Here is a 12,337-nt window from a genome sequence, read left to right as displayed (position 1 = left end):
ATATTTGAGTCATAAATCCTTCCTGGATGCGCCTAACAAAATCTGCTCCATCCAAACTATTTGTACTTGGGATGTTCCAGTCGATATTGGGGAAGTTGAAGTCACCCATGACAACAACCCTATTACTTCTGCACCTTTCCAAAATCTACCTCCCAAAAATAATAGGTTTTCAGAGAACTTGCCAAAAATGCTCTTTTGTCAAATTGCTTCGAGAGCATCCAGTCAATTTTATGCTGAGCGTTATGAAAGTAGTCGAAATGAGTGCGTAGGAAAAAAAAATGACTTTTGATGCCTAAAAACCTAAATTTTATATGTTAAGAGTATTACTTTGTAATACAGATTAGAGGATGTAGGAATTAAGATAAATACATTTATTTCCAGTTTCCTATTTTGCTATTTTAACAAAAATAACACAGCCTGCCTTAATAACAACTAAATGCAATACAGATTTACCATATTTTTCATAGTTCATAGAATCCCTACAGTGTGGAAAAAGTCCTTTGGCCCAACAAGTCCACACTGACCCTGAGAGCATCCCACCCCCCCATAACCCACCTAATCTACACATCCTGAACACTATGGGCAATTTAGCATGGCCAATCCACCTAGCCTGCACATCTTTGGACTGAGAGGAAACCCACGCAGACACTGGGAGAATGTGCAAACTCCACACAGACAGTTACCCGAGAGTGGAATCGAACCCAGGTCATATCTGCCTATTTTTAACTCAGTGCTTCCTAAGACATACAGTATCCATGCTAAAAGGAATGCAAGATTTATAAATTACACCCAGGAGTCATCTGTTCCTGATCTGAACTGTCAGATACAAATTGCATTAGCTACAGCATGAGGAGACTATTTCTTCAAGAAGAAGTCCATGACCTCAAGCAACAGTTACCTGCACCAACTAGGCTAAGAAATAGCAAAATGCCCATGGAAGCTGGAAATCTGAAAGAAAAACTGAAAATACTGGAAATATTCACAGGTCAGGCACCATTTGTGAACAGAGGTACAAAGTTTAATTTTCAGGGTGATACCTTTCGTCAGCCCTGAGAGAAGTTACAGATTTAGCAGGTTTTGGGCAACTGCAGAGGCAGGGAAGAGGAAGCAGGGACAAGAACAACAGAAAAGATCTGTTATGGGTTGAAGGAACAAGAGATTAAAAGGCAAAAATAATGATTACACCTTTGACATTAGCTCACTCCTGTATTTTATTCTAGCAGAGACTCTCTGATGATCTTATCTTGTTACTGTCCTTTCTCAACACATTTTCAACAGTTTTCAGTTTTAATGACAGGCCATTGACCTAAGCTGTTAATTCTGTGAAGTCAGAAGTGGTATCTGACCTGTTCACTTCCAACATTTCTTTTTTTTAATTGGCAAAGTATTATGTGGGGTAGAATAACAGTGAGCCTGACTTGTTCAAATCTGTAGTTTCCTTCAGAAAAACAGTGGCTGCACTTCACAAGTAATTGACTGGCTACAAAGCACAGATTTATTCTGGTCATGTAAGGCAATACATAAATGCAATGTTTATTTTGTACAGTACTGAACTTTAGTGTTAGCATATCATGTGTCATCAATATATTTTTAAATTCAGTATAAAGTACTTGGCGTTCCTCTAGCTAAAACATAATGTTCAAAATAAAGTGCTGGAAATACCCAGCAGGTCAGGCAGCATCTATGGAAAGAAAGTTAATATTTCATTAGGATGACCTTTTCCTCAGTTTATTTTTTGTTTTTATTTTGGACTTCCACCATTCACAGCATTTTGCTTAAAAATGCAAAGGTCAGTTATTCTCAAACATTTTAAGGCTTCGCTTTCAAAGCCTTGTTAAATACAGATCTGAAATCTGATTTTTTTTTTCCAGACAGTCCTTTTAATCTTTTAAAATGTGTTTAGTATAAATGTTTTTATATTGATTCAATTAAAATTGTAACATTTTGTGTATTCTTTAAAAATAAATGGTGCTTACCTGGTCCAATCGTAAAGCACCGTCATCAAACCTTTGCCTACGAAGGTGTTTAGCGATGTTATGAAGATTTATTACAGCAGTTTTTATGTCCGTAACACAATGCTCAGGTGAAACAGGTGGCAATTCATCAGGGGCGAATATTTTTTCTGGATCCTCAATTATACTTTGTGCATGATTATAACTCAATTTTACACAAGAGCGAATAATAGTTCGACCATACCACTGACTGAGGATCTGCAAAATAAAATTACAGAGGCAAGTTACTTGAAAATTTATCATTATTCAGTGGCTCATTAAATTTCTCAGAAATTGAATGACTGATGAGTAACATGTACACCTTAAAATATAATCAAACCCTAGCCAATGAGCTTTCAAAATCATTACTGTAGTAAAAAAAGCAGATGCTTTGAGGCAAAGTAAAAAAAAACTCATTTGTTTAAATTCTTTTATTTTGCATGAGTGTTTTCACAAGGCAGAGTATTCATTTCATCCAGTAAAGGTACATTCATGATGTAATGATAAAATGTGTAATATGCACAAATAGCTTCTATAAAAATACACACTATATTTTTGCATATTTTGATGATGATCCAATCTCTGTGGCAAGATGGCAGCAGAGTAGAACACTCCTGTTGAAGCTCCACTATTTCTTTTTCCTCCTTTTTTCATTTTTTTTTTCTTCTTCTCTCTCCTCAGCACCAGAGGGGAATACTGCACCAGCAGGCGCTGGCAGCAAGTCCCCAGAGCAGTGAGCCCTGCAGCAGCACGTGGACTGTGAGCCCCAGGGCAGCACAGGGAACAGTTCCACAGGAGCATATGGGTAAGTAGCCCCACAGCATTGTGCAGGCAGCGTTTCCCAGGGGCTGGTGGCGAGAGCAGGAGCAGGAGCAGGAGCAGGCAGCATTGGGGACCTGCGACCTGCAAGCAGCCTGAGGGGGCAGTAAGGGCGCAGTCAAGCCTCGTGAAGAATGTGAGCCCAGGACTGTGATGTTGAACTATTAACTGTGTTTCTTTGTTTTTTTCTATGCTTTAGTAAGTAGGACTGAAATGTTCAACTTCTTTGTTTGCTTTCTTTGTTTCTCTACTTTGTACTAATATTGTATGTCTAGGTGCATTTATACCTAAGACGGTGCCGTAAGCGGCAGCTTGTAAACTTTTCACTGTATCCATGTGAGTGAATATATGTGAAAATAAAAAGCTAATTCTAATTCTTCCTGCATACTGTTTGAGCTTTCTAAATTCACGGACTGAAAATTGAGATTGTAAAGTTGTGAAATATATAGAACTTTTAGAATAGTTTTAAGGTTACCAGTTTCCTGGATTACAGCTTCTATATCCTGATAGATCAAGTACCATTTTAAAAAGACATTAAATATTAAACAAATTACCTAGACTCAGTTAAAATAAATACTGGATTCAGTTTCTACACTGAAGTAGACTTAAAGGGATGTAGAATTGTAATGCATTCCTTAAGACCTAGAAGCAGAAGTAGACAAATCAGCCCATAGAGTTTGCACTGCCATTCAGTAATATCAGGGCTAATCAGATAATCCTCAACTTCACTTTCCTGCCTTTTCCCTATAACCCTTACTGATTAAAAATCTCTCTCAGCCTTGAATATATTTAATGACGTGGCCTTGACAGACTTCTACAGCAAAGAATTCCAGAAATTCACTACTCTCAGAAGAAATTCCTCCTCATTGCTGTCTTAGTGTGCAATCCACTAGTCTGAGACTACGCCCTTTACTCCTTGACCACCCCCAAAAAACCTTTCCACATCTACCTTGTCCAGTTCCTTAAGAATTTTGTATATTTGAATAAGGTCACCTCTCACTCTTCTATATTCCAATGAGTACAGGCTCAATCTAATCAACCTTTCACATAAGGCAGTACCTCCATACCTCCCTATCAACCTAGTGAAACTTCTTTGGTCTGCCTCCAATGCAGGCAAATCTTTCCTCAGGTAAGGGACCCAACATTGTTCACAGTATTGAGAATGTGGTCTGACTAGTGCCTTTATATAGTTTTAGAAAAACCTCCCTACCTTTGTACTCCATTACCTTTGAAATGAAGGCCAACTTTCCATTTGCCTTCTATTGTCCACTGAAGTTGGACACTAGCTTTTTGTGATTCATGGACAAGGACTCCCAATTCCATCTGTTCTGTAGCTTTCTGCAGTTTTTCTCCACCTAAATAACAATCAGCTCCTCTGTTTTTTTTTCTGCCAAAGTGTACAGCATCCCAATTATATTCCATCTGCCAAGTTTTTGGGCACTCATTTAACCTGTCTATATTCCTCTGCAGACTCGCCGTGTCAGCCTCATCGCTTGTTTTCCCGCTTATTTTTGTGCCATCCTCACATTTGGCTATAGTACATTCACATTTATTATAAATAATTGTGGTCCAGTACTGAGATTGTCCTGCCACTGTACTGAGATTGCTCACACACCGCCCCCCTCCCACCAACCTACCACTGCACTGAGATCACATCCCACCACCACCACCACCAGTCCCCCACCCACCGCCTGTCCTGCCACTGTACTGTGATCACCCTTCTCGTCTTGCCACTGTACTGAGATTGTTCTCATGGGGCTGAATGTTTGGTTGCACATTTCTTAGCTTGGTATAGCTGAGATGGAGAGTTGTTCCTTCAGATCTTTGTTATCAACAATGCCACTTCAGACTGCTTCCCAGCAGTTCTGCAGTGTGCTAGGAAAAGTAGGAAACTCAATCTATTTTTCTTTAAGATTATCAGGGATTATTATTTTACTGTTCATTTTTCAAATATAAACTGAGATCTAAATTTGGCCAAAAAACTAATTTTCATATACTGGCTTTTAGTAAGTGGCAATACTGCAACATTCACTTTTATTTGAGTCTTATACAGACATTTTTTTAGGTCTTATAAAGTCAGTATCAATGCTCCAATTGGTGGATCAAAAATGATTTCTTGTTACAGCAAGCTCCAAACTGAAATTGATATACACATAGCTAACTGATAATACAACAAGACCATAAGATGTAGGAGCAAAGCAGGCCTTTCGGACCATGAGTTTGTTCTGCCAATCAATCAGATCATGGCTGATCTGATAATACTTAACTCTACTTTCTATATCACCATAACCCTTGGTTCCCTGATGATCACAAATATGTCTATCTCAGTCTTGACTATACTTAACTTAGCGTCAACACCCACCATGGTAATAAATTGCACAGATTCACTAACCTCAGAGAAAAAAAATCCTCATCGCAGTTTTAAATGGTGATCGCTTATGCTGAGATTATGCCCGCTGGTCCCAGACTCTCCCACAAAGGGAAACAACCTTTCCACATCAACTCTGTCAAGCCCCCTCAGAACCTGATATGTTTCAATAAGGTCTGGTCTCTTTCTTCTAAGCTCCAATGAGTATAAGCACAATTTACTCAACCTCTCCTTGTAAGAAAATGCCTCCATACCCGGAATCAATCATGTGAACTATCTCTTGACTGCCTCCAATTTCAGTATATTTCTTCTTTAGATAAGGGGACAAAAATTGTTCACAGTACCTCAGATGTTATGTTGATGCAGTGTACGAATTAAACACACTGTATATGTGGTGATCCATTTGAGTCAGCATCAAGTTATTACATTCCATCTGTTCTCAAATTCCAATATAGAATATAGTATACCTTAATCATCAGTACCAATATTTTCTTTAACAGTTCACTTAGGTTCAGTAAGTGGGACTACACTTGCTATGATACAATAAATACAACAGCTGAACATACAAGCAGAAATCATCTTGGGGAGATCACTGATATCACAAGTTCAGCATGCCTACAATAATAATGGTGTTAAGGCAAACAAAGAGAGTTCAGTGTGATGAGATTAGCAACGAAAAATGTAAATGTAAGCCAACATAAATGATACAAATATAGAGGTATAAGTTGAAAGGAAAAAAAAAGCCAATTTTTTGAAAAGTTTAGTCCTCATAATATTAGAATTGCCCTGATGCTTGTTTGAAATTTTTGAAAATAGAACAGAGTGAAACAAAACCCACTCCACCCAAATTCCAAGCACAGCCACAATGAGATAATTCACCGTGAGATCACTGTATTAAAGCATGGTCCCGTCCTCGATGAATACATATATCCATAATATGATAAAAAATCTCAAAACTGTAAATATTTCCTGCTGTCAAAACCTTACCTGTTGCTACATTGTTCGTATTATCATTGTGAATTCCTATATCCACATTTACAAAGGAATCTGCCAATGTAAATGCAACACTAATAGCAGGACCTCACCAGCAGAGTGTGCTGCAATATCTGTTCTCCAAAAGTCACAAGATTTTTATGAAATTGTTCAATCTTTTCTAAAACTAAAATTTTCAAACTCAAAAGAAACATTTTTTAAAAATGACAATTCACACTAACATGATTAAATGTTCTGATGAAAGATTACTACTTGAAATATTATTTCTTCCTCTCTTCACGGATGCTAACGGGCCTGATGAGTAAATCTAGCCTTTCCTGTTTTTATTTCAGATTTTCAACTATAGAAGAACTTTGCTTTTGGATTAATAGCTATATAGCCATGGAATTATCTATTACATTATTTTCTTCAACAGAATGTTTTGCTTGGAGGCCTCACCTACTTCAAAATTTAGATTTGAATATCGGATAAAGCAGGGAAGAGAGGAAAGAAGAGACAATGAGGAAAATGTGGAATTGAATGCTGATGGGTCATGAAACAGTGAGGAAAAATCAATTAAAGGGGTAGGAGTGAAAGAGAGAAAAGAACTGACCAAGGAAAGTAAAGTAAGGAACATTTACAAAGCAGAAGGTGGCAGGTGTTACAGAGAAGAAAGGACTGCCTGTATAAAAGAGAGGAGGGAATGCACACAGAAAAGAGAAAAAAAGACTGGGAGAGGGAAATATTGAGAGAACATTCCAACTGAGGCATAAAAAAGTGGAATGACTTGCATTATATAGAGGTGGTGCTCATTAACCAAGGATTCACTTGAGCCTAGAAATACACTAAAAGTGTGGTTAAATCAGGAGATGGAACTCAATACTTTCACTTGGCTATTGACTTTCAACTACACTTTCTCACTGCAAGTTCCTCTTAGCCAATTACCAAAAAAGTGCAATACCCTCTGCAGAGCAGCTGGAACCAGTGTGAACAGAGAAAACAACTCTGTATCTCCTTAATCATTCAGATTAAATGATAATTAAAGAACAGTGCAATGTCTGAACTACAAATTACAAATTAGAATATTTAATTCAAGGGAAAGATAGGTACAGAAGATCAACTAAAGATAGGGAAAGAAAAAGTGGATTAAGAAAAATTGACAGAAAGAAATGGAAAAAAAAATAAACTGCCAACAATAATTAAAATGCGAAGGAATGGAACTCCAAACTTGCATAAAACAATTTTCAGTGCCAGCAGGTTGGTTTGATGGAAAATACCAATTATATTTTTTTTATTTATACATTCACAGGGTGAGGACCTTGCTGGCTAGGCCAGTATTTATTGTCCATCCTTACAGTCAACGTCAGTCACATGTAGGCCAGACCAGGTAAGGATGGCAGTTTCCTTCCCTAAAGGACAATATTGAACCAGATGGGTTTTTCCGACAATCAACAATGGATTTATGGTCACCACTACACTCTTAATTCCAGATTTTTATTGAATTCAAATTCCATCATCTGCCAAGGAGGGATTCGAACACAGGCTCCCAGAACATACCCGAGTCTCTTGTTTAAAAGTCCAATGATAATATCACTAGGTCATCACCTCCCCTATGATACGACATAAATGTAAAAAGGCAGAAAAAGTGCAGTTCAATGGTAGTATCCCATTGAAGGCCCAGCTTCAAGTCCTGCCTTCTCTAGATGTGTGTTGGCAGCCTTATGTAAGATTTCCTGGAATGGGAGGCGGTCCAGAGAAGGCACACTTGGCTGATACCAGGTATAGAGGGACTGTCTTACGAGGAGAGGTTGAGTAGGTTGGGCCTGTAATTGTTGGAATATAAAAGAATGAAAGGCCACTTTATTAGAACATACAAGATTCTTAGGAAACTTGACAGGGCAGGTGGGGCAAGTCATTTCCCCTTGTGGCAGAGTCTAGGACCAGGGGGCATAATCTTAGAATGACAGGTCATACACTTAAGACAGAGGAGGAATTTCTTCTTTCTGAGGGCAGTGAATCTGTGGAATTTTTTACTGCAGAGGGCTGTCAAGATTAAATACATTCAAGGGTGAGATAGGTAGATTTTTAATCAATAAGGGAATGAAGAGTCATGAGGAAAAGACAAGAAACTGAAGCTCAGGATTATCAGATCAGCCATGATACGACTCCGACCAGCTTACCACCAATTCTAGTTATGCTGGGGCTCCTTGATTAGTGTGAGAATGACAGCCCATGATTTAGTCAAATTCTACCTGAATGTCAAGGGCAATCACTTGAACCTCACCCCAGGAGTTCAGCTCTTTTGTCCATATTTGGACAAAGGTCAGAAGCTGAGTGGACCTGGCAGAACCCAAATTGAACATAATAGGTTAATGATGAATAAGTGCCACTTGATTGCAACATCAATGACCGCGTCCATCACTGTGCTTATGATCAAGAGTAGACGGATAGGGCAGTATCAGCTGGGGTGGATTTGTCCTGAGTTTTGTGGACAGGATATTCTTTGGCAGTTTTCCACATTGATGCATAGATGTCAGCATTGTAACTGTACTGGTAAAACTCGGCTAGGGGTTTGCCAAATTCTGTAGCACAGGTCTTCAGTATTAATACTGCAATGTTGTCAGGGCATCATAGCCTTTTCAGTATCCAGTGCCTTCAGCCATTTCTTTATTTCACATACAACAAATCAAATTGACTGATGACTGGCATCTGAGATACTGGAGACCTCAAAATGCAGCTTGGATTGATTCCTCTCAACTTGATAATAATGGCAGAGTTGGGGAGATGCCAGGTCACAACATTCACAGAATGTGGTTGAGTACAATTCTGCTGCTGCTGGTGGTCTACAATTCCTCGAGGATACCCAGTCTTGTATTGCTAGATCTGTCTGAAATGTGATGCAAGATGTGTGATTTATATATATTCTAATGTCATTTATTTTAGTGTTTGGATTTTTAACTCATGGCATGAGATTTTTGGTCTGTGTGTGTCAGGGGATTTAATGATCAACTTGCCAGATTTTCTAGAGCAAATTCTTTAAGCCAGTATAAGCCAACGACACTTTCTTGACTAATAGTTAGAATTTGTTTGCACTATGAGACTTTCACAAGTGGATGAAGTGAACATTGGCTTGTTTTCAGTTATAAGAATCAGGAGTTGATTTTTTTTTTTTTACTTAGGAGAAAAGCCCATAGCTTGGAAAGATTTTGGCTGCAGTTTGCAGAGGCCCTGCTAAAATTAGATTATGAAACAGCATCTCACAGAGAACTCTCAAGATCAAGAAACAGATAAGTTAAACCTATAGATGTGATACAAAAGGGAACTCTTTCTCTGGTGTCTGAGTACTGGAAAGTAATGGTATGGGCTAAATGGGATTGTATTTTATCATGTTCCAAAATCTTCAAAATTGTGTTGTGTAAATAGTTTGGTTTATCCTCTTTTATCTTAATTTGTTTTGTGTAATAAACTTGTTCTATTGTGAAAACAAAATCTGCAGCATGGTCTGCTTGTGAAAGACCATTGCATTAAATAAAAACAAAACCTGATCAATCAAGCCAGATTTTAATCTGGGGTCTGACTTACACAGTAATAAAATCAGCTGGAATCAAAATGGAAGTCTGTCTCATTTAACATTATGGTAGTGCTGCACAATGGAGGTCCCTAATGTAAAGAAGAGAAGGATCCACAAATATCCCTATCAGTGATGGGGAACTCAACAATTCTTACCCGGAAGTGTTGAGCTTATGATAGATTTTGGCCTGAGTTTGGCTCTGAAGAGGTCCAGTTGTCCATTTATGAGTTGCTAGATCTGTTTAATCTGATGCCATGAGAGTTCCAAAGTATTCTTTGTATTACCTCCAAAGTAAATTTTGAGGTCTCCCAGGGCAATTCCTTTCAACTGTATACCACCGTATACTTCCGCTAGGTATTCCATGATAAAAGACATATCAAACCCAAGGTCAAGGATGTTTGGGAGGTAGTCATATTCATGGAATAATACAAGATCATAAGTTATAAGTACAGAATTAGGCCATTCGGCCCATTGGATTTTCTCCACCATTTTAATATGACTGACATGTTTCTCAACCCCATTCTCCTGCCTTGTCCCGGTATCCCTGATTCTCCTTACTAATCAAGAACCTATCTCTGTCTTAAAGACACTCAATGACTTAGTCTCCACAGCCTTCTGCAGAAATAAGTTCCACAAATTCACCACCCTCTGGCTAAAGAAGTTCCTTCTCATTTCAGTTTTAAAGGTTTGTCCCTTTGCTCTGTGGCTGTGCCCTTGCGCCCTAGTCTCTCCTAATAGTGGAAACATCTTCTCGACATTCAATTTATCCAGGCCTCTCAGTATTCTGTAGGTTTCAAATGAGATCCCCCTTCATCCTTCTACACTCTATCAAGCTCAGTGTCAGAGTACAATGTCAGGTTCTTGCTTGACTGACCTGCGGAACATCTCTCCAAATTTTAGCATAATACCCCAGGAATTACACAGTACAGCTCTTCTGGATTAGTGGAGCTTGGTTTGCCAACATAGTTTCCAATGGCTACCTGGCTATCTGGTGGTCTGTCCAGTTCCTTTTTAAAAAAAATACTTTGTAGCAGTTTGAGACAATTGAGTGGCTAGCTAGGCCATTTTAGAGGGAATTTAAAAGTCAAAGATATTGTTGTGGCTTTTGAGTCAGGTCAGACCAAGTCAGGACAGCCTGGGTGCTGGGACTGATGTACATCAGGGCCCAATAACTAGGCAATGGGATCTTGGGGGCCCACACGGATCAGGGGTTTAGACCAGGAAAAGCACCAGGGCCAGAGATTTCTATTGGAAATAAACTTTACTTGGCCTGAACGGACCTAAAAGAGAAGATTTTTTTTCTAAAGGGACCAAACTCAGTGTGTCTACTGGTCTGTTTGGATCCATTTATACCTTTTAGAAAAAAAAAATCACTTTTACGTCTCTTGCGGCCAAGTGAAGTTTGGGTCTAAATGGACCCAAACAGACCCAGTCTATCTGAAAAGTGGAAATATTCTTTATCCAAAAAATCATTTGGTCCTGAAGTTTTTGGATAAGGAATTCCTAACCTGCATCTCAAAAACTAAAGGGCAGATTTCAACAAAACGTAGATGGACAGTGTACAGTCCAAGTTTACCCTGAATGCATTTTTGTTTTCCATTCAATGAAAACTCCTGTAAAATCAACTATGATGGACTGGACAAAGTGTTCAAATAGCATCTCCCCACCTTCCCCCTCTCTTCTCAACTCTCAAAAAGCTAATGTTCCATGAGGAGACAAATAAAATGCTGCAAAGATACTTTGATCTTCTCCTTGAAATGCAGCAATATTGACATTAATAATTGGGAGGACCTTGCGACAAATCATTCAAAATGGTAACAAATTGTCCACCAAGTCTAAATGCCTTAATGAGGAGGCAGGGCAGTGGCCGAGAAGGGAAGAAAGGGATACGTATCCCGCATTGCGGATGCCACTTCCTTACAGGATGTTTAGTCTGATGTACCCAAAGATCTGCAAGTTGACAATCAGCCTGCTCAGTCACTGAGGCCTGAAGACCTCTGGCAGCAATTTTTAACCTTGAGTAAATATCATTCTTGAATCAACTGCGAACGGCTGGCCTGAGGAATAACTGATTAGGTTTTAGCAAAAATGTGGATCCAGATCTTGAATTTTTTTTAAAGGACCCATTGACATGACATTGGGAGATAGGGAAAAATAACCTTTAAAAAAAAAACTTTGTGGATTGCTTAATTACTTCTACCTTTGAACGTGAGTGCAAGTACTGTCCAAGTCTGAGATAGTAAAAACTGTCGATGCTGGAGTCGGAGATAACACAGTGCGGAGCTGGAGGAACACAGCAGGCCAGGCAGCATCAGAGGAGCAGGAGAGTTGACGTTTCGGGTCCCTGAAGAAGGGCCCCAACCCGAAACATCAACTTTCTTACTCCTCTTATTACAATCGGAGTCTGTTTTATCAGCTTGTTTGTCTGTAAACATTATATCTCAAAAACTAATGAATGCATTTTAGTTAAACTTGGAACACAGACACAACATGGCCTATGAAAGAAATTGAATCAGAGATAGTAGGAACTGCAGATGCTGGAGAATCCGAGACAACAAGGTGCAGGGCTGGATGAACACAGCAGGCCAAGCAGCATCATAGGAGCAGAGAGGCTGA

The 12,337-nt window shown here is 38.9% G+C and overlaps 1 protein-coding gene across 1 annotated transcript in view; it reads right to left on the bottom strand.

Moving 5' to 3' along the window:
• Positions 1–12,337, bottom strand: part of LOC109921378 (DIS3-like exonuclease 2) — a 229,517-nt gene that overhangs the window by 46,014 nt on the left and 171,166 nt on the right. Inside the window, exon 12 of the mRNA XM_048604586.1 lies at positions 1,977–2,210. Coding sequence (XP_048460543.1) covers positions 1,977–2,210 — 234 coding nt within the window. The remainder of the gene's footprint in view (positions 1–1,976; positions 2,211–12,337) is intronic.

This window comes from Rhincodon typus, chromosome 13 (genome assembly GCF_021869965.1).
Source record: "Rhincodon typus isolate 14 chromosome 13, sRhiTyp1.1, whole genome shotgun sequence".
NCBI classification, from domain to species: Eukaryota; Metazoa; Chordata; class Chondrichthyes; order Orectolobiformes; family Rhincodontidae; genus Rhincodon; species Rhincodon typus.
This window is presented reverse-complemented; position numbering and strand designations above follow the sequence as displayed.